At 38.1% G+C, this 24,345-nt stretch overlaps 1 protein-coding gene across 1 annotated transcript in view; it reads left to right on the top strand.

Moving 5' to 3' along the window:
- Window positions 1–24,345, top strand: part of LOC121327677 (1,4-alpha-glucan-branching enzyme-like) — a 252,316-nt gene that overhangs the window by 78,187 nt on the left and 149,784 nt on the right. The window contains exons 6-7 of the mRNA XM_041271821.1: window positions 11,044–11,134; window positions 15,890–16,099. Coding sequence (XP_041127755.1) covers window positions 11,044–11,134; window positions 15,890–16,099 — 301 coding nt within the window. The remainder of the gene's footprint in view (window positions 1–11,043; window positions 11,135–15,889; window positions 16,100–24,345) is intronic.

The following is a 24,345-nucleotide window of genomic DNA, read 5'->3' on the forward strand; positions in this document are numbered from 1 at the left end:
GGATACATTTAAGTAGATGTGTTGAGTTTGTACCTCCTATACAAGAGGTTAAAAAAAAAAAAAAAAAAAAAAAAAAAAAAACATGGCAGGTACAAGAGGGTGCTTTTCAAACATTATTCACAGAAATGCGGGTATGTGACAGATTTATTTATTTATTTTTTAAAATTTGGAATTATCAATTATTTCACCCCAGATTTTTTTCTCCCAATTATTCAACCCGGCTCACTGCTGCAACCCCCACCCTAATGCAGGAGAGACGAAAATGAGTACTTGTGTTTTCCAAAACGTGTGCCATCAGCCATCCACTTTTTTCGTACTGCAAGCCCGCTGTGAAGCCATTACAGAACTACATTGTCAGAGGATGACGCAATTATAAATTGCACACAGACAGGCCTGCAGGCACCCGGCCAAACATAGAGTTGCTGGTGCATGGTGAGGCAAGGACTCCCCAGCTGACCTAAACCAAAAATGCTGAGAAAATTGACTTATACAACATTTTTTACAGTATACCGCCAGTGGTGGCTCTTAATAAGAGGTTGCAGAGGCTAAGCCTGCGTGCAATTTTGTAAAAGTAAAAAAAAGCTTATGTCATACTTTCTAAGGTCTACTATATTGCTATTGGCTAACATGTAGCCTCCAAATGGGTGGGATTATGTATGTATTCCACCTGCAATCACCTTCTGTCAAGTTTTACTGTATTTGTATTGGCTACACGATGCAAGCTTGTGGCAAGCCTCTACCATTCATAGTTAGACATAGTCTTGATGTGTCTGTTGCCAGGCAGGTGTCAGATTCCACACACTCTTTATACTCTTAAACTCAGGGGTTCCCACTATGGCACCCAGAACCTTAGTACTTTTGGGGGAACATGAGAAGAAAGCAGGAAAATCAGACGAATCGGAAAAGAAAGCCCTCACCCGGGAGATTTTCAATACAGCTTGCTGCATAATTAGATTGAGTTGATGCACATTTCCATCAAAAACCTTGCGCTTGGGCGAGAGATAACACGCCCCATTATGCACTGAACACGTGAGCATTGTTGTTCAATACAGAGCTCATTAACCACGCTGCGCATGTGCTACAGGGGCAGCAGTGGATTTGCTCCGCAGAGCACTGAACATTGAGTACCTTTGCTTTACCAAAACGATAAGGAAATTGCTGCTGTGTATGTGCTACAGGGGCAGCAGGGGAAGCCACCCCATTGCTCATATGCAGTGACAGCATCAGGGATCCCGTAACGATACTGTATAAAGTAACGATACGGTCACCTCTGCTGCTGTCCATAGTCAGGACAAAATAATAAATTACTTAAAGCATTATTTATTGAATTAAAATTAGTGGGGTGGTGCCCCAGCGCCCTCTATACACCAGCCACGCCTGATTGTATGTACAGTTGTAGTCAAAAGTTTACAGACCCCAATGGAAATTCATAATTTCTAGAAATTTCTCAAAAACAAAGAATTGCAGGAAAAAAATATTTTGTAGCAAATGTTTTGCTTTTGTGGATGAGGAAAAAAGTTACGAGAAATAGATTTTTTTTTTTTTTTTTTTGCAAAACTCAGATAATGCTAATTGAAAAAGTATTCATACCATATGGTGCTATGATAGTATTGTCTACAAGGTACTAGAAAGTCAATATGATAATGCAAAACCTAATTCTAGAAAATGCTGGATTGTTGGTGAACATTCTTAGAGAGTATAAAAAGGTTAGGCATAGGATGATTGCTGTCATTACCAATAAGACAGTACTGGGAAAAGTAAAGAGCTAGCTGAAGTCCTTAGGCAGAAAGTGATTTCTTGTCATAAAGCCTGAGAAGGATACAAGAAAATTTCCAAGCATTTGAGTATCCCAATTTCAACTGTTGTTTCTGTAATCAAGAAGTACAAGACTCATGTCACAACACTCCCTTATTCTAGAAGAAGGAAGGTTCTGTAAGAGGTTTGATTTCTTCTTAAAGATAATTAATCTTCTTCAGGTAAAGTTAATTAAAAATAGTTTATTCAGGAATCGGAATGCAAACAGGAACAAAACAAATCAAAGGTGATACATTAGTGATCTCACATTCAAGTCTCAGTTAATGGTGTTCTGAGCTGGCATCAGTGTCTATGTACAGTACAGATATAGAGCTAGCTTGCGTAATTCCCTTGCCTAAATTTAATTTAATTTCCCTAGCATGATAGATGGTGTGAGATAAAGCACATTTGCGTTTCTTCTTCACTTTACCAATGTCAGCAGAAACCCAAATAACAAAAAGTTACAATTAAGAACAATGCTATGAGTTTTGCTCAATTCTCACAGGCAACAAAGCGCATCACGAGGTCGAACAACAAGGCTGGTGATTGCAAACTGCTGATATACGCCAGCCTGATACAGCTTCATTTTAAGAGTTTATTAACCCTGCATTGACTCAGAGCTTACATTAAACACAAGAAAATCACAAGTTTACAGACAGTTGCAATGATTTCGATAGCATTTAAATGGAAAGCATAAGTAACAGATTGTATAATGAAAGGGAACAAAGGCTGATGAAACAATAAGGGCTTGTGCAATTTAACTGGAAAAATATGTACACTGCCCCACACAAGGTGCGTGTTTATCAAAAAAAAAAAAAAAAAAAAAAAAAAAAACCTACGTGTTCCAAGTGTATTATTATGCGTTCTGTGACACTTACCTAAAGTTATACAAGGCTTTATACTAACTATTTTTTCCCAGTTGCCTGGAGTGAAATTTAGGTTGCCCCAAAAACATAAATAAATAAACATTGCTATTTTCTTAATGTAGTATTAATTTACCAAGCAGACACCCTTGCAGGCCATCAAACTTTGAACAATTCATTGTGATATACAGCATCACTTTCAGTCGCAGATATACACTGCATAAGTAAATAAATAAATCGCTGACTGCTTCATAATCCAGTTTATTTTCTGCCCGTCATGTGTTTGGAGCATCTTTTTTTCGTAGTATGTTTGTTTTGTAATTAATTTTTTATTAAATCACAGAATTGGTGTTCAGCCATTTTCTCTTGTGAAGCGTGCAGGGGAGAGATGGTTTTTTGAAAAGGGGCGGGACTAACAGTGATGTGAACCAATCATACGACAGATGGAGACTATTGACCCGTGGTGTAAGGATGTTAGGGCAATAGTTGAATCTATGCCTTCTATGATGAGTTTTTAACAAATCACAGGCCAGAATTTCCAATCACTCATGCATAGACACACACAAGGTGATTAGAAAGTAACCAGTGTAAAAAAAAAAAAAAAAAATCAAAATAAAATATATATATATATATATATATATATATATATATACACACACATACATACATACTTACATACATACATGCATACATACACTACCAATCAAAAGTTTTAACACCTCCATTTTTCCAGTTTTTATTGAAATTTACACAGTTTAATGTCTCAATGTACTCTGAAATTAAAGCATAGAACAAATAAACAATTGGAGATAAAAAAGAAATCATGGAATCGTTTTGTTTAACAAAATTTAATCTAAATTTTTGACTCAAAGTAGCCACCTTTTGCAGATATAACAGCCGAACACACTCGTGGCATTCTTTCTACAATGGAAATCAAATATTGTTCGGAAAGTTCTTCCCAACACTGTTGCAGAAGTTCCCACAAATGTGTTGCACTTATAGGTTGCTTTGCTTTCACCCTTCTGTCCAGTTCATCCCAAACCAGCTCGATGGGGTTTAAATCTGGAGACTGTGTTGGCCATTCCATGATTTGAAGCCTACCGTCTTGTTCTTTTCTTCTAAGGTAGTTCTGACATAGCCTGGAGGTATGTTTTGGGTCATTATCTTGCTGTAGGATGAACCCCTGACCAACTAGGTGTATACCAGAGGGTATTGCATGGCGCTGCAAAATGCTGTGGTAGCCGTTTTGGTTCAGGGTGCCACTCACTCTGTGCAAGTCACCGACTCTGGATCCAGCAAAAGAGCCCCAGACCATCACGCTTCCTCCTCCACGTTTGACAGTTGGTGTCACACACCAAGGAACCATCCTTTCGCCTACTCGATGGCGTACAAAAACCCTGCATGATGAACCGAAGATTTCAAATTTTTATTCATCGGTCCATAAGACCTTCTTCCAGTCTTCAGTAGTCCACTGGTGGTGCTTCATGGCCCAGGCAAGCCTCTTTTTCTTATTTTGCCATCTTAGCAATGGCTTTCTTACTGCCACTCGACCTGTCAAACCTGCAGCTCGAAGTCTTCTCTTCACAGTTGAAACTGAGACTTGCTTACTTCGACCAGTGTTAAGCTGTGCTTGAAGCTGTTGTCCTGTGAGCCGCCTATCACGCAAGCTGTGGACTCTCAGAAACTTGTCTTCTTATTCTGTTGTGGTTTTGGGTCTGCCAGACCTCTTCCTGTCAGAGTTTCCACCAGTTTCCAAGTGCCTTTTGATGGTGTAGGAAACTGTACTCACTGACACCTTGGCTTTCTTTGCAATTTCTCTAAAGGAAAGACCTACACTTTTAAGGGTTATAATGGTCTGTCTGTCTTCCTTTGTTAATTGCCTTTTTCTTGCCATTATGATAGCAATATACTACTTCCTGCAGTACAATACTGTCCAAATAATGCTTAAGAGGGTGTAGTAACACAGTCTGTTCCAACACTGCTTTTATACAGACAGAGGGTTTGTAAGTAATCAACAAAAGTTGGGACACCTGTAGGAATTGTTAGCATCAACTTTCAAGGCTTAATTTACTTCCATTGCTGCAGAACAGCTGTAAGTTGTTAACCCATTACTTGTTCCCTGAAAAAGCCTTTTTGTATAACTCTGAAATGTACATTATTTTTCAGTTTTTGGTAACCTAAACTTTTTTTTAACCTCTGGCAGTTTACCGCTTACCTTTGTACCATTTCAAGTTATTCACTGGACTTCAACTGCTTAAATTTCAATAAAAACTGGAAAAATGGGGGTATTGTAAAACTTTTGACCAGTAGTGTGTGTGTGTGTGTGTGTGTGTGTGTGTATATATATATATATATATATATATATATATATATATATATATATATATATATACCTGTGTGAGTTGCAGCTCGATCAAATATGGTTGCAGTGTGGGTGTGCACCTCTAAAGACCCAGAGAGAGAGACAGAATGGAAAGCATCAACAGGAACACTGCTGCTCAGTTAGAGCAGAACGAGAGATGGGAGAGAGAGTTGGGGTTGGCCTCGTTGCAAGGAAGGGAGCGGGAGCCAACAGAGCTGCAGCTGCTTCTCCAAAAGTGGGAGCAGGCAAGAGAGGCAACACTGTTTACAGCACCAGCGAGAGAAGCCCCGCGGTCTTTTGCATCAGAGGATGTGGTGCTGTGCCCTCAGCGGGAGGAGTCCTTCCCGGAGCCAGAGGAAGAGCATACGAGGGAGCATGAGGTATCGCCGCCGGCTACAGACAAGGGGAAGGAGGTGAGGAGCCCACCTCCACCACAGCCCCGACTACCACCCTAGCGTTCCAGTCCAGTGCAGCCAGGTACGGTCCCTTGCTCCTGGACACTCTGCCTGGACCTGCCTATGCTAGACCTGGAGCCCAGGAGTCTGCACCATCTGCCACAGTTCCGCTCCTGGTTCCCTACTCTGCTCTCCCTTACCACCAAGACGTCACTGCGCTGCTCCCAGACATCACTTGTGCTCCCCCTGGTTACTGCTTCACTTCCCCTGGGTGTTTGGACATCGCTGCGCTGGTCCCCAGTGGCAGACCTCTGCCCGCTGCTGCAGCCGCCTGTTCGCCGGCAGTCGCCCCAGTCAGCCCCGTGGGGTCCCTTGTCACAGGGTCACAATCCCTACTTGGGGGTGCTGGAAAAGGAACTGACCCTTCCTCAGTTTGCCCAAGAAAGAGGGCAAAGATGGGACTTGAGGGAGGGTGGTTGTGTTTTAGGGGAGGAGGTGGCCTTGGAATGGCTGGTGTGTTTCACACAAGGGGAAGGATATGTGAGTTGGTTAATATCCTCCCTGCATAAAACTTCTGTCTAATTATTTTGTTAATTGTTTTGTTATTAATTATCCCCTAGGTGTTTGTTTTTGTTATTTTTGATTTTGTGTTATTAAAATTGCGCACAAGCGCTGAAACTTCCATTTCCGTGTCCTGGGCCCTGTTTTAAAGGGGCAATGAACCAATGAACCTATATATATTAGTACTATATATAGTAGTACTGTCTTTATAACCCAGTAAGTCTTCATCATCAAATTTAAATTCAGATAGTTTATTCAGTCTTTTCAAATGTGACTTGTCATCACGAGTGTCTTGAAGCACACAGATTTAGTTTATTAAATCTTTCCAGGACCGGCGTCATATCATTGCCTCGTTTTGCCTGATTTCCACGGTTGCACCTCATCGCTACAAAATGCCATATGAACAAACGTCTGTTTCTCTTGCTGCAAAAAGTTATAAATTTCTTTATGCGCCTGAAAAAAAGAGAATCCGTGTGTGTCCTTGTGAACAGGATGGCTTTGTAGGGGTGATGTCAGACCAGAAGAAGAACGAAGAACAACAAAGGTAGGACGGTGAATCTGTGACGCTACAGTGTCCAGGGTTTTATTGCAAATAATAAACAAAAGGGTTTAAACAAAACAGGACACGGCACTTAAGGCCAAAATAAAAAGGTAAACAAAACGGACAACACTAAACAAGACAGTGGACGAAGAGACAAACAAGAACCATGCTTGCACTTCCAGCATACTGTAGCAGTTGTTCCCAAAATCCAAAAAACTCCTTCTCTCTCCTATTCTCCACTCACGAATACACAACCCCAAGTGAGTGAAAACATGCAGCTTTTATGCAGCTGTACCGAGACTTGATTGCTAATCGGTCATTCAATTGGAGTCTCGGTACAACTGCACATGAATTAATAAAAGTGCAATTCCCTGTGCTCACATATTATTTTACTTGCACGTGAAGTGCTGTCAATCCTCGTGCTTAAATACAAATATACATTTTAAACACTGCTCGTAACCCATATTTATATCAGGTGTATTTTATACATAAACAAACATAAGGGGACGGGACACTCCGCCACACCTACAAGTAATACATATTTATTTATTTATTGATTCATATTGTGTCTAGAGAACACTTCAGCTAAGAGAACACTTTGCTTGCTTCCCGAGGGGTGTTCTCTTAGCCAGAAAAAAAATATATACACACACACAGTGGCTCTCAAAAGTATCCACCCCCCCTTGGACTTTTCCACATTTTTGTATTACAACATGGAATCAAAATTGATTTAATTAGGAGTTTTTGCCACTGATCAACACAAAAAAAGTTCATAATGTCGAAGTGAACAAAAAAATCTACAAATTGTTCTAAATTAATTACAAATATAAAACAGAAAATAATTGATTGCATAAGTATTCACCCCCTTTGCTATGACACACCTAAATAAGCTCTGGTGCAACCAATTGTCTTTAGAAGTCACATAATTAGTTGAATGGAGTCCATCTGTGTGCAGTTAAGATGGTTCACATGATTTCAGGTTAAATATACCCGTCTCTGGGAGGTCCCACTGTTGGTTAGTACGTTTCCTAACAAAAACTACATCATGAAGACGAAGGAACATTCAAAGCAAATCCGGAATAAGGTTCTTCAAAAGCACCAATCAGGAGTAGGATATAAGCTCATTTCCAAGGCATTGACTATCCCCTGGAGCACAATAAAGTCCATTATTAAGAAATGGAGAGAATATGGCACAACTGTGAATCTGTCTAGAACAGGCCATTATCAAAAACCGGGCGAGAAGGGCGAGTATCCGGGCGAGAAGGGCACTAGTCAGGGAGGCCACCAAGAGGCCTATGGCAACTCTAAAGGAGTTTCAGTCTTATATGGCTGAGCTGGGAGACACTATGCATACAGCAACAATAGCCTGGGTGCTTCACAAAACTACCTTTATGGGAAAGTGGCTAAAGGAAAGCCATTTTTGAAAAAAAACACACATAAAATCTCAGCTAGAGTTTTCCAGAAAGCATGTGGGAGACTCTGAGACCAAGTGGAAGAAGATTCTATGGTCTGGTGAGACCAAAATAGAGCTTTTTGGTCTCAACGCTAAGCGTTATGTTTGACGCAAGCCTAACACCGCACATCATCCTGAGAACACCATCCCTACCGTGAAGCATGGTGGTGGCAACATCATGCTAGGGGGATGATTCTCTGTGTCAGGGCCTGGAAAGGTTGTGCAGATAGAGGGCAAAATAATGCAGCAAAGTACAGAGAAATCCTGGAGGAAAACCTGAAGTCTGCAAGAGTCCTGGGAGAAGATTCATCTTCCAGCAGGACAGTGACCCCAAACAAACAAAAAGGTCAATGTTCTGACCTCAACTTGACAGAGCTTGAGCAATTTTGCAAAGAAGATTGGGCAAACACTGCGGTGTCCTGATGTGCAAAGCTGGTAGAGACTTATCCAAAAAGCCTCATGGCTGTAATTGCTGCCAAAGGTGCATCTACCAAATATTGACTCAAGGGGGTGAATAGTTGTGCAGTCAAATATTTTCTGTTTTGTATTTGTAATTAATTGAGAACAATTTTTAGATTTTATTTTTCACTTTGACATTATGGACTTTTTTGTGTTGATCAGTGGCAAAAACCCCTGATTAAATCCATTTTGTTCCATGTTGTAACACAATAAAATGTGGAAAAGTCCAAGGGGGGGGGGGGGGGGGGGGGGGGGGGGGGGGGGGGGGATACTTTTGAGAGCCACTGTGTGTGTGTGTGTGTGTGTGTATATAAATATATATATATATACACACACGTACAGTGCCTTGCAAAAGTATTCAGACCCCTGACCAATTCTCTGATATTACTGAATTACAAATGGTACATTGAAATTTTGTTCTGTTCGATATTTTATTTTAAAACACTGAAACTCAAAATCAGTTATTGAAAGGTGACATTGGTTTTATGTTGGGAAAAATTTTATAGAAAAATAAAAAACTGAAATATCTTGCTTGCATAAATATTCAACCCCCACACATTAATATTTGGTAGAGCCACCTTTCGCTGCAGTAACAGCCTTAAGTCTTTTGGGGTAAGTATGTACCAGCTTTACACACAGTGTCGGAGTGACTTTGGCCCATTCTTCTTGGCAGATTTGCTCCAGGTTGTTCAGGTTGGTTGTGGACCGCAATTTTCAAATGGTGCCACAGATTCTCAATGGGACTGAGATCAGGACTTTGACTGGGCCACTGTAGGACATTCACCTTTTTGTTCTTGAGCCACTCCAGTGTTGCTTTGGCCTTGTGCTTGGGATCATTGTCCTGCTGAAAGGTGAATTTCCTTCCAAGCTTCAGTTTTTTTAACGGACTGAAGCAGATTCTCTTGCAGTATTTTCCTGTATTTTGCGCCATCCATTCTTCCTTCATTTGTAACAAGATGCCCAGTCCCTGCTGATGAGAAGCATCCCCACAGCATGATGCTGCCACCACCATACTTCACTGTAGGGATGGTGTGTCTTGAGGCATGGGCAGTGTTAGGTTTGCGCCGCACATAGCGCTTTGAGTTTTGGCCAAAAAGCTCTATCTTGGTCTCATCTGACCACAAAAACTTTTCCCACATCGCAGCTGGGTCACTCCCATGCTTTCTGGCAAACTCCAGACTTGCTTTCAGATGGTACTTTTTGAGTAACGGCTTCTTTCTTGCCACCCTCCCATACAGGCCTGTGTTATGCAGAGCTCTTGATATGGTTGACTGGTGCACCATTGCTCCACTCCCAGCCACTCTAGCTTTTGTAGAATGCTCTTTGGTCTTCATTTTCCTTCAGATTCACAGCTTTACCAATGATCCTTCAACAGTGAGGTTTTTATCCAGAAAATGGTTCAGCAACTTTAATGGTTCAGAGGTGGAGGCCAATGGTAAGGTAATTGTGTCCTCGTTAGGGCAATTTCTTTCATCGGTGCAAACTGGGAGCTTCCACAGCACAGCGGTTGAATACTTATGCAAGCAAGATATTTCAGTTTTTTATTTTTCTTAAAAATATTTCCCAACATAAAACCAATGTCACCTTACAATAATTGATTCTGAGTTTCAGTGTTTAAAAATAAAATATCAAACAAAACAAAATTTCAATATACCATTTTTGTAATTCAGTAATATCAGAGAATTGGTCAGAGGTCTGAATACTTTTGCAAGCCACTGTGTAATTAATAATATATATATATATATATATATATATATATATATATATATATATATATATATATATATATATAATATATATATATATATATTACATATATATACTAATATTATAATAATCATTGTATACATTATAATATTATTATAGTAACATGTCATTTAACACTTTCTGTTTTAATGGCTTTTGTATATAAACTTTCAAAACAAATATTAGAAATACTGTATAGAAAAGTTATATCTGAAAAAATTATTTAATTTACCACAAAAGCAATTTAAGATGGCAATAGCTTTTTTCATTTTTGTAAAGTTGCCTTACAAATCTACAGTAATACTAAGTGTTTGCACAATGAACTCCTGTCGAATATATATGAAACCTTAGCAGGTTATTGTTGGATCAGTGGTTTTGGTTGTTGGTCAGTGGTACAATGAGAGAGGCGAAAACAGAGGCAATTTTGACCTATTTGCAATTAACAGATTTACTTAAATGTAATAGGAACCAAGTTTTGTACCTAGTTGATTAATTCTAAAGAAATATGTTAATAAGATTTATCGGTTCTACTGCTGTCGTAAAAAAGAGAGAATCAGCTTGATATTCTATGAAAGATTTCCCACAAATTGTGTACACGCCTTAAATGTAACTGGTTTCTTGGTATAATGTACCATCAGGTGGCCAATTAATGAAAAAAAAGTGCTGTGTGATGCCTTATTGTAAGATAGAGTACTATAATACTGACCCATGCTGGTGAGACAAAAACAAACAAACACTTGTATAGTGGAGAAGTAGTTCACTTACATAGCCTGTTTGTTTCCAGCTTCCGTCTGCTACATTAACTTCCCCCCTTCCAATTATTCAGAAATCGAAAGATAATTACCCAATTTCGTGTTCTTTTTTTGCAGGGTACAACTGTATTCAGCTAATGGCAATCATGGAGCATGCATATTATGCCAGCTTTGGTTACCAAATAACAAGTTTCTATGCTGCATCAAGGTAAGCTTTTTAAATTACAGCTGAAGAGGTTCCTTAATTTAAGATGTAAAGAGGCTTTGGAAGTTACATGAGTGCATTTTCACAAATGTATTTATTTATTTATTTTAGGATCTGTTTTGGGCATATGTTTGAATTATCTTTGTGTGTGAGTAAAGCATAAATGTCTGTGTTGGTAATAGTGCAAACTGTCACTAATCTGAAAAAAAAAGTGCCATGATAAATGCCACAAAAATGGGGGTGTTTGTTATATATATATATATATATATAATATATATAGATTATAATATATATATCTATATATATATATATATATATAATATATAATTATATATATATATATATATTATATATATATTCGATCCCGTAGATCCATTAATGGGAGGTATCTGAGGGCAAGTTTGCTGCCAAATTATGATTTCACATTACTGGAAGTAAGATGTCTGAGGGAAACTATTTCCCAGACCATCTCATGGCGGGAAATTACGTCACAGAATTAAGGATAAGTCATCATAAAAAGGTGCAGCCCACAACAGGTTGGTGAAGGAGTAAGGGACAGCTTTGTGCTGGGGGAGAGTGACTGGAATGAAACGCAAGTGCCCGTTAATACCCGTTTGCCTATGATTACCGACCTTTGTTTGTTTGACTACCTGACATGTTGCCTGAACCTGAACTTTGCTGAGAACCTGTAACATGTACCAAACCCTGCCTTTGTTTTGACCAGCCTTTGGACTGGGGAAAATAAGTATATTGGGTGCCGCCCTGATTTATACTGTATTACTATGTTGTGCAGAACTTTGTTTATGGATTTCTGCTACTGGTTATGTGAGCACGTTCACACTTGCCTCCGGACTTGCCACTTATATATATATATATATATATATATATATATATATATATATATATATATATATATATATATATATATATATATACACACACACACACCACTCCTACCCCACAACTTCCAAGTGAAAAAAAAATATTCTAGAAATTTGTAGAAAATTTATTAAAAATAAAAACTGAAATAGCAATCCTAAATCCTTGTAATAGCAATCCTAAATTAGCTCAGATGTAACCAATCACCTTCAAAATCACACACCAAGTGAAGTGGCCTCCACCTGTGCTAAATTGTAGTGATTCACATGATTTCAGGATAAATTCAGCAATTCCTGTAGGTTCCCTCTGCTGGGTAGTGCATTTCAAAGCAAAGACTCAACCATGTGCACCAAGGCGCTTTCAAAAGAACTCCGGGATAAAGTTGTTGAAAGGCACAGATCAGGGGATGGGTATAAAAAAAATATCAAAGGTCTTGAATATCCCTTGGAGCACGGTCAAGACGATTATTAAGAAGTGGAAGGTGTATGGCACCACCAAGACCCTGCCTAGATCAGGTTGTGCCTCCAAACTGGATGACCGAGCAAGAAGGAGACTGATCAGAGAGGATACCAAGAGGCCAATGGCAACTTTGCATAACCTACAGGCTTTTATGGCCAAGATTGGTCAAAGTGTGTATGTGACAACAATATCCCAAGCACTCCACAAATCTGGCCTGTATTGCTGTATACTGTATACATATTTATACATACATACATACACCCATTCGATATATCGTGGGTGTTGGTTTCCAAAATAAATCCACTATATATTGAGGGCCGTGATATAGCGAGAGCCCCATAGAAAAACAAATAATCTAACAAATAAATACTGTACAAATACTCCATCATTTTATCGGTGGCGTCAGGGTCCAGTATAAATCCCCTACGCAACCTGCTTTTTGTCATTTTTTGTATAAAAAGCAGCACACCATTTTAATTCGTACAGCAGAGGGTAATTGCCTGTCATGAACTTCAGTCATTCCATCCCATTCCAGACATAGGAGGCTTGTTGCTAGGGAGACAATGTCACTGCCTTGTGTGCTTTTGCTAGTGCATTGCTGCTGCCACATGTGAACATCTTGTTGGCTAAAATAAAAACTGCTTCAGCATGTAGATACGTATTTGCAATACGTGTGTATATCATAACAGTACGATAGTAGTACTTTGTTTTTAATTGTTTTGTGTGTTGTTGTTTTGTGAGTACGGTTAGTGAAGTACGAAATAAAATGAACAGTAATTCTAAGTGTCTGTGTATATTGCAGCTAAGGCATGCACAGTTAAACAGTAAAAATGGGGAGCCAACTCCAGGATCGCGATATATCCAAATCCGCAGTATAGCGAGGGGCGATATAACGAAGGGTGGGTGTGGGTGTGAGATATATATATATATAGATACTGTTATGTGTGTGGTGTGTATATATATATATATATATATATATTATATATATATAATATATATATATATAATATAATTTTGCACACACAGAACTCCACCTAGGCCATCGACATGATTCGCTTGTGTGCCACCCTCTACTTTTGACTTTCTGCAGAACTTCACAATAAATGGAAATGTCTATTTCTATGTCTAAATATGTCTATTTAACAAGTGAAACTTAAAATTCAGTTTTTAATACAAATTAAAGATTATATCCTTTGGGATTATATAACACTGCGGATGTATACGCAATACAAGTTTCTTGTTTTTTTTTAAATAAGTGTTTTAATTATTTTATTTCCGTCAAAAACCATTAACTTTGAAATAGCTGTTTTATTAGCAGTATAGACCAATTTGGGCCGTGTGGTTCCCATGAAATATATGCATGCCTGGGTGGTTAAAGGCCCTTGGCTATTTTCTAATTTACAGTATTGGGAAATGTTTGAAAATGCTGCACAAAAACATCCTGCAGGAGATACTCCATCAATTACAGCAAATAAACACATTCTCCTTCCAAATGCAAATATCCCAATTAATATTAAAATGTGGGACAGTATATTGAAATTTTTCTGTCTGAGTTCCAATTTGGCCGTGCGTCATTCCTAATCCTGGCTTCCACTGTTTTTTTAATTTGTGTTAAAGCACTGCAAGTGCATTCTGCCTCGTTTTGGCCACCAAACAAAATTAATAATAAAAAAAATAAAAAACCATGGGAAACGAAACGAAAACCCAGACATAACATTTCACAAATACCCTATTCACCCACATTTCCTACATAATCATAATAATAATAATAATAATAATCAGGGCTGACATAAGCACACGGATAACCTCCAGATGCAACATTGTCAATTTTGTCTCTTTTGCTTCATTATTTTTTCTTTTATGCAATGTCCAGGGTTCCATGTAGCAGTTAGGTAGCAGCAGAAGTTGACTGCACTGTGAACTGAAAACTGTATACTGGTATACATACAGAAATTAAATTTTAAATATGAGTACATGTACAATTTCTGTGCCAGCTGTTTTTCTCAAGCCTTTAGTTTAGTTTTCACTGAACTGTATGTGTGTAGTGAAACTTTTCAGAGCTCCCCTTTTTATTTTCTCTTCCTGCTTGCTTCCTCTGTTCCCTTCATCCTGCCTCCTCTCTCACTCACTATTGGCTTCTGTCCTCCACAGTTCTTTTCACCATACCAAAATATAGGGATTTCCTTGGGTTCTACTGTATTGTAGTCACCAGTCATCTTTTCCAAAATATTTTCACTTTTTAGAAAAATAATAGTCACTATCTCTAGAAATGTACAGCTATTGTTTAGTTCGTAGTTTAGAATGTGTTGTTTCTAAACTACATGGATTCTCCGCCATTGAGCCCGCATTCATCTTTTTTTTTTTTTTCCATAAATGTATCTGTATTGTAACATGGCTAAACCAAGGTCACAAGTAAATGTTAACACATAAAGACATGCAAAAAAAATAAAAAAAATAATAATAATATAAAAAAATGACATACAGTATTTAGTTCAGGGGTGCCCACAGTTTACAGAGCAGAGGGCCATATAGCAAGGCTACTGTGGGACCGTGGGCTGCAATGTGACCACATTGCATGGGTTGCAAATTTCAAGTACCTGTTTCAAATGGATTTATTTGTGTTGCTAGCCATTTCAATAGGTCAGCTTAATACATTTTACATATTTCTTAGCATGCATTCCCTCTGTCATTAACAATAACAGCCAATTGAATACCTTGTATACACATTAACCCATGGCCTTAGATGCTTACACTTCATAAGCATCCATTTACGAGGCATTATTGGCAGTCTGATAAAAATGATTTGGAATATAAAAATACATGTATTTTTTTCAGTACAAAGTTATAACAATAAAGTTTGTTTTCCTATTTGATATATACAGTATTACTGCAACTCAGTCAATGAAGATAGGTTGTAGATGTATTCGTACACAGGATGGGCTTGCTAGCAGCTGCTCTGTTAATTGAGGGCCACATATAGGGTTCAGTTTGAGAGATGCTGAGGGACGCATTAGGGTGTTGCTGGGCGATATGCTGTCCAGGGTTCATGCTTTGGGCACCTCTGATTTAAGTCAAGTCAAGCAGTTTTATAGTGCATACCGCCGAAGAGTAGCAAGTAGGTTGTTAACTGTATGACTATAAATATGACTATGCCCTAACTTTTGTCACGTGCCTATCAAGCTTCAACTTCTTTTTTTTTTTTTTGCTAAATAACAATCCTTTATTATATCTTCATTTGTATCACATTGTGAGACTCTGGTGGGACCTAGCTGCACATGTTGAATGATTAAAAAAAAAAAAATTGCAAATAAGCAAGGCTTTCTCCTCCCTAGGATGGTAACATGAGTGGTTCTCAGGATTTTTATTATTATTATTTTTTTTTTTTTGTACTAACTTTTTAAAACCACTTTTTATTCACAGTCGCTATGGAAACCCGGAGGAGCTGAAGGAGCTTGTGGACACTGCCCACTCAATGGGCATCATTGTACTGTTGGATGTTGTCCACAGCCATGCTTCCAAAAACACTGAAGATGGTTTAAATCAGTTTGATGGCACTGATTCTTGCTTCTTCCATTCTGGATCTAGGGGAGAACATGTTCTGTGGGGCAGCAGACTTTTTGACTACTCAAAGTAAGTCATTTTAAAGCCGTTTAGCAGACATGTGGTGTTTTTTATGACTTAAAATTGCTCATTTAGGACATTTTAGGATCTGTAGATTTGTGATTCCCAAGGTACAATCAGACCAGTTACAACTCTACCTTTGAAAAACCTGAGAAGTTAATTTAAACTAGTTTAAAACAACCAATTATAACACAGTATTCCAACCACACAAAATAAGGCTATACTTTCATACTTGGTTCTGGAGAAATGAGCCATTTAAGCTCTCTTAAAGAGGTAGCATCTCTGCAAGAACAGGCTGTTCGCATGAGACACCCTCCACTCCAGCGGGAGGAGCAGTTCTACTCCAGGTACTTCCTACTGCGCAAACGGGATGGTGGCCTCAGACTGACCCTCGACTTCAGACAGGTCAACCTGCGTCTGAGCCGAAGGAGGTTCAAAATGTTGACAGTGCAACAGTTGTTGCAGTCAATCAGACCAGGTGACTGGTTCACCACAGTGGACCTCAAGTACGCCTACTTCCACATCCCCATAAAACCAACACACAGGAAGTACCTGCAGTTTGCAAACCCACCCTACCTACCACTGTTAATGTCTGTTGAACCATATAAGTTGGCAATTTTAAACTGTAAACTCATATGCTCACCATATTGGCATCATGTAAGTTTTTGGGTTCCGCCTGATAACGCTTCAAGATTTATTTATTTTTTTTTGCAAAGCTGCCCCCACCAGTGTGAAAGCCTCATATCTCAAACTATTTGAGGTTGTAACTTCATATTTACAGGGTTATATAAACAGTGCCTGCTTTTGGTGACCATGTCATTGACCTCTAATCTAAAATGGCTGCCATATTTAGATGATGTTAATTTCAATGTATTTTATTTATGTAGTGCCTTTCATACCACAGTGTATTTAAAGTGCTTTCATAATTCTAATAATATCAATAATAGTATCAATTGAATAAAACAATAAATTAATAATAAAAAGGATAAACTATAAAAGCTATTTTTAAAATCTTGACTTATAAATATTAACCAGTGCAGCATCTCTAATAGAAAAGGGCAAAAAGCTCCATAATCTGGGTGCCACATAACTTTCGCATCTCCATTTAAATTTTACCTTTGGTTGGCTCAAAAAAGGCCAGCGTTACTAACCTTAGTGTGCAGAGGTTTGTATAGGGGCTGAATCTCTCTCAGGTAATCTGGTGTCAAGCCATTTAGTACTTTATAGGTAAATAAGTAAGATTTTAGAATCTTATCTAAAATGCACAGGAAAAGATCAGCGTTACCCTGGCCCCTATATGTACTCCCGCATGACATCTAGGTAAACGGTTGCAGCTGCCTTATTACTTGCAGCTGCCCCTCGTTTACCTTTCAGGTCAATATGGTCTTACAACAGGGTCTCGCTTCTTTCCATGCTGACCGACTTCCCGGTCCCGGAAACGAATTGTCAAGCCAGCCCTTACTTACCCATACTTCTCATCCCGTTCTTTAGCGCCCTCACAGGTCGGGAGGGAGATTTATCACCGAACTCATTGTATTTCTGTCACGGCCTTTTATTGTGTGTTGTTGTTATTCTACTGTCAATAGAGAATCGGTTTACGTATTGTGCATGCTGTTCAATCATTCAATCAGTTGTTATTTTGTATAGCACCTTTCATAGTTGACCACCATCACAAAGCGCTTTACAAGATGCTGTAACAAAAAAATCCATAATACTTTAAATACAGAGAAATGCATAATGCATGATGTACAGAAGAAAAAAGCATAATACATTAAATACAGTGGAAAGTTCATAATACTTGATAGTAGCATAATACATTAAATAGTAGTAGCAACACAGCAGCTAATAGCAGGTATCAGGCTTTAAGAGGATGGAAGGCAAGAGAGAACAGGTAAGTCTTGAAAGTTAATGCAAGCGTGTCACAAAGACGGCTGGAGTGGGGGACGTCAGACCAGAAACAGGAACCAGGAAATAAACAAAGAGAGAGGTGGAGTTGGGTGGAGCTGAGCGAATGGTCTCCCTCAGCATTTAATAGTGCACAGACAGACATAAAATAAAAGGTTGCAAGACATACAAAAACAGAGGACGCGGCACATTCATCAAATTAAAGAGACAAACAAAACGGACTAACACTAAACAAACACGATGAGCTGATATTTTTAACTGTTATTACTATTATTATTATTACCTCCGTCTCCAATCCCATTCTCCACTCACTGAACACACAACCCCGAGTGAGTGAAAACATGCAGCTTTTATGCAGCTGTACCGAGACTCAATTGCTAATCAATCATTCAAGTGGTACAACTGCACGTGAATTAATAAAGTGCAATTCCCCGTGCTCATATATTATTACTTTTTACTTGCACGTGAAGTGCTGTGCAATCGTCGTGCCTAAATACAAATATACATTTTAAACACTCGTGTTACACAGACCCATTTATGTCCCGTGTACCAATGACTATACACCAACATTAACACACAACACAAAATACACACAGGGGCGGGCACTTTGCCACAAAGCGACAGTCGGAGCATCACGCACCAAAGCTGGGAGAGAGTTCCAAAGAGTCGACACCATGAAGCTAAACGAGCGTTCTCCGAGTGGGGTGCACTTTTACTTGGGGATAACAAGCAGGCCAGATTTGGAGGACCTCAACGTGCAGACAGGGACATTGTGGGTCAACAGGTTGAGGAGGTACTAGGGACCTGTGTGATGAAGGGCATTGTAGGTGAGCAGGAGAGTTTTGAAAATAATCCTGAACTTTACAGGTAGCCAATGCAGCTGGGCAAGATGGGGTGTGATGTGATCACGTTTTTTACATCTGGTAAGGATCCTGGCAGCGACATTCTGAACTAGCTGTAGTCGGTTTATGGTGTGTGCCGGGAGACCACCATATAGAGAGTTCCAGGAGTCGAGAGGAGACAAATGCATGACAGTATCTCCGCATCCGGGAGAGAAAGGTAGGGACGGAGGAGGTGTGGGCATCAAAAGACAGGTTGCTGTCAAGGCTTTGTACTGTGGAGGAAGGCAGCAGCAGACAGTTTCCGAGGTTCAAGGCAGCTATATTTAGATTCTTAAGTTGAGTTTTAGATGCTACTAGGAGGAGTTCAGATTTGCTAGTGTTCATCTGAAAAAAGCTGACAGACATCCAGGTCTTGATGCCTTGAATGCAATCCGAGAGCCAGACCATGAGGGGCTACCAGGGTCGAGTTTTAAGTAGAGCTGGGTGTTATCAGCATAGGAGTAAAACATGAGGCTGTGTTGGCGGATGAGGTGACCCAAGAGGAGCATGTAGATGTTGAAGAGAAGGGGCTGTTCAGCAAGTGTATTTGATTAAATTAGCAAATTATATATAGTGGGCTATAGAGATAAAAAAATAACTGGTGTGGTCTTTATTGACTTCTCTAAGGCCTTTGATTTAGTTAATCGTAAAGTGCTTTTTAATAAGTTAGTAAGTCTTAGAATTACAGATACTACACTGTTGTGGTTCGTCATATTTATCAGAATGTTCCCAAGCTGTTGTCTTTGACAGAAAGACATCTGATTATATGCATGTGTCTTTAGTTGTCCCTCTTGGACCTTGTTTATTTTCTATTTTTATTAATGAAATATTGATTGTCTGCAGAAAAAATTCTGTACATATGTTTGCGGATGACACTGCGGTTTATTACAGCTCTGACAATGTCCATGACTTAACTAAAAAACTACAGAATTTATTTTTTTTTTAACTTCAGGATTGGTTTGTTAAAAATGGTTTGGTTTTAAATGGAGGGGAAAAAAGACAAGTATCATGTTATTTGGTTCAGAGAAAATGATATGAAACAATGGGTTGGGTTGTTGTATGGCCAGCGTCATTGCTTAAATTTTAGATCAAGGTTTAAATTAGCTAAGCAACTTTTGTTTCTGGACTACAATAATGTGATTTACATGACTGCTAGTAAGAAGTCGCTAAAGACTGATGCAATGTTCAGCAGAATTTGTAGATTTGTTCTTGTGTGTACTCCTTTAGAACATCACTGTACCTTTTATTCCAGGTTTGTCACCGGATAATAGGAATCAGATTCTTTTTAAAGGGGCCTTTAACAAACTGCCTGTTTGTTTGATTCCAGGAGTTTACCTGTGCTTATAACTTACTAAAATGTTTGTGTTACTAAATGTTTTAAAATACCGTCGGTAGAAAGTGTAACTGTAAGGGCATTTTCTGCTTTTGCTGCAGTTTCAGATTGGAATGCATTGCCAATGGGTCTTAGATCAGAGACCTCTCATCGTCAATTTAAAAATGTGTTTTAAGTGTGTATTCCGTGTGTTTTATGTGATTTGTAATTTGTTGTTGTTGGACGCCATTGTAATATGGCCTTTTTCCAATAAAAAATATATGATGGTATATTGCTTTATTTAGATTAGGGTGCTTACCTTAATGAAGTTGACGCAGCTTTACATGTGGGACAAGTGTTTTGTTATTGCCATATGTTTGTTAATCTTCTAAGAGAAGGGGTAATGCTAATATTTTTTTTTTTTTTTTTTTTTTTATTACTGGTAAGTGTTAAAGAATACTAAGGACAATGATAATAATAACCAGTAAACCACATGACAGTGGAATAGCTTTGTTTGTAAACAAAGACATTATTAATGCAGGTTAAACAAAAACGTGTAAAGGAGAAGAAAAATGTTTATTGTAAAATGTATGAATGTTTATTGTAAAGAGTATGTAAAAAATGGGATGAATATTAATTAGTTTATTTTTACATAAAATCATTCATGTAGAACTATTTTTTTAATAATTGATCCTGTTAGGAGTAGGCAGGGCTGCTGATTTATTTAATGTCATGTTTTTCCTTTGAAGGGGGGCATTTTGTTGTTCGTGATCTTGTCTTTGTGAATATCAGTCATTTTATGTACACTAGGAGCACTAGCACTGAGCACTAGGTGTCATTTGTGTGAAGTATCCTGTACCAAAATAAATACTACCAAGTTGATGTTTCCTGCATTCCAAAAACCTCTGTGTTCGCGAAGCGAAAAATGAGTGTGGGTAAGCTCGGACCATCATTATGTTACAGGTTATACAGTATGAGCCCTTTTCTTTGTTCTAATGAGAACCCTAGCAGCTGCATTCTGAACAGTCTGCATACACGATAAGGCATGTCCCAGAAGCCTAGCAAATAAAGCATTGCAACATCTAGACAAAACAAAAGCATGAATTAACTTCTCAGCATCAGACAAAGAAAGAAAATAGCATTTGCAAGATCTAGTTGTTACTGAGAACCTAACAGCAAAACTTCTGTCTTATCTGAGTTCAGTTTCACATCCAACTTTTTACATCAGCAAGTCACTCTGTTAACCCTTTCAGGACCATGCATTTTTCAGTGGGATGCTCCCCAGGACCAGGCGTCTTTTGGCTGTAGTTGACTTTCTTCCTATAAAAATTCTGCATATGTACATGTAAAAAAAAAGTTTTGTTGATAATCGTTGAAATTTTATGCAAATTAAAATACATTGTTTCAGTCATAGTAATGACATAATACACGTTTATTCTCAGGGTCTTTTATAAGTAATAATGGACACTACTCTTGATTATTTTCTCGAATTTATAAATAAAATAAGTTATTCTTTCCATTATTATCAGTAAGGAGGAAAAAAAAAAACGTACCTGATAAATTTAGTTAATGAAATAGTATATGTATAGTCACTCCTTTCTTGATATTTATAAATTAAAACACATGAGACATAATAAATGTTCTAATATAATTAGGTCAAATACATCAGATTTACAGTGTTTCCCTTTTTTTTAATTTGCTCTAAACAAGTTCCTTTGATGTTTTGTTTCTGCTTTTGTCTCTGCCGGCTTCTGTAAACTTTCCGCCCTTTCCGTGAAAAAAAACCCATCAGGGAGTGAAAGCCAGTCCCTCCCCTGTCCATTGATATGTTTTTTAAGCCTGTATGGTGGCCGTGTAACTCATCAAAACAAAGTACTTTTTAAATCATGTTTACACGATCACTGTCCAGTTCAGTATGGTCATGTTAACACAACCCCCAATCCACAATTGTTTGTCGTCAGCTTAACAGTGAAAATTGTCACCCAAAATAATATGGGACCAAGAATAGCGCCCTGGAGGACACCACAAGTAATAGTAGATAATCCTGATACAGACTCTCCTAAAGAAACACAGTACTGTGTGTTAGTTAGATACAACTTTAAACCAGTTTAGAACAGTTCTAGACAAGCCAACTTAGCTCTTAAAACGATCAATTAAAATGGCATGAGCCACCGTATCAAATTCAGCACCAGGATGTAAAAGAGTTCAACATGGATGTAGAGTTAGAGTGTGCACTCATCAGTAAGTCATTCCCCGCTCTGACAAGGGCAGTCTCTACACTATGAGCAGATCGAAACCCAGACTGAATCTTCACAAGGACATTGCTACTATCCAAACCTCTATTGTTTACTTATTCGCTAAGAATGGAAAGTTAGAAATGGGTCTAAAATTACTCCAAAGATGTACAGCTATGGTCAGAGTTTTGCATCACCCTATAGAATTAACAAATGCTATTTCTTAAAGTTGAATGGTAAATAAAAGATCTAAATTGTGTTCGGTTTTTTTTTGTTTTGTTTTTTTTGTATGTCTCAATCCTGAAATGCTAGGTGATGCAAAACATTTGTGCTTAGCTGTATACGTAAATCAACAATTGCCCAAGTTCAGTTAATTTTTTTAAATACGTTGTTCCTTCTTTGTCCATTTTCAGATATGGTGAAAAGACACATTATGCTGTGAGCTACACATTATATAATAAGAAGGCTTAGCGAGGTTGGTTATTCGCTACAGTTTATACACCAGTCTAGAGAGCGAATAAAAAAAAAAAAAATGGATGGAAGTGCATCTTCTATTTTTTTTTTTGTTCAGATCGAGAAAATGTGTGCGATTAACCATTTGATTAAACTCTTTGACGGAATTACTTACAGCTGTTTGTTCGCTAGAATCCAGTTTTATGGAAACCTGATTTTGTATGATAACATTTGCATATACTGTGTGAAATTTTGCAAGTTCGCTAGAAATTTTTCTTGTTGCTGGAAACATAGCTTATGTCAATGACACTTCTTTGCTTTACAAAGCTTTCACATATTACAATGCTTATGTCTTTTTTTTAAACTGACTTTTATTTTTCATCCTTGTGTTTCTCTTGGTAGACTGTGAGGGAAGTTTATTTTAAAGAATATGAATATTTTTTCTTTGCACCTTTTATAATCTATAATAAAAAAACATGTTGAGCCTGTAGATATTAAGAACGGAACAAATGTGGAAATTTAACTAAAATGTATCTTTGGTTTCTTATATATTATGATCGAAATTTCCCATGCAAATTATGCATATTAGAAATTGCAGTTTGGGTTGGATTTTTTCCATATTAAAATACCGCTCAAACATACTTCGAATGCCAAACCACCTTTGTCAAGAAGGCAAGTATAAATGATTCCATGTACGCACAGCACAATGTTGGGATGTGTAGATTGCCCTGTGTAACACAATTTTACAGCATATGCTTTGTGTAGATTGGTAGATTCCCCTTAACTTTTATATGATAGATAACCTTAGCATAAGTCCTGCCAATGTTAAAAATGAATACAGTGGTAAATAATTACATATTGTTAGTAATCGATATGAAAGTTGGGGTGGGGGGGTGTGTGCTCCATTTAGATTTGCACTACAGTGCACAGATTCAAATCATATAACATCTGGGTTTATATTTATGGTTTGGTTCCATGGCTTATGGACTGGTTATCTTAGTTTGCTGCAATTTTGTCTCGTTTTGTCCAGTTTCTCGGCATTTTCTAGTTCTGCTATAATGGTTCACATCTATTTTGTTAGTGTTGGTGAAAACAATAATTAATCTTAGTTGAGTATTACGCAAACAGATGTTTGCTACTGTATGTGTAATGTAATGTTCTTTGTATTCCCGTTGTATTGTGTCAACCAGGGCCAGATTAAACCAAGGTGGCCCTATGCACAATAGCTTGTGAAACTGTTGTAATTAACAGCCTATAGGTAAAGTGTATGTGCAAGGACAGCTTTCAGTTCTAATGCAGATGCATGTTGACAATTTAGACCTTGCAAAACAAATGCAACGTGTAAGCCATACTGATCCTGCTCATCAGCCGACTCCTTAGTGACCACTGACAAGCAACCAGACTGTTTTACCAATTCCATAATCTCCTGCTTAATTTTAGGTAAGTATTCATGTCTCAGCTGGGCTGATG

This window comes from Polyodon spathula, chromosome 15 (genome assembly GCF_017654505.1).
Source record: "Polyodon spathula isolate WHYD16114869_AA chromosome 15, ASM1765450v1, whole genome shotgun sequence".
Classification (NCBI taxonomy): Eukaryota; Metazoa; Chordata; class Actinopteri; order Acipenseriformes; family Polyodontidae; genus Polyodon; species Polyodon spathula.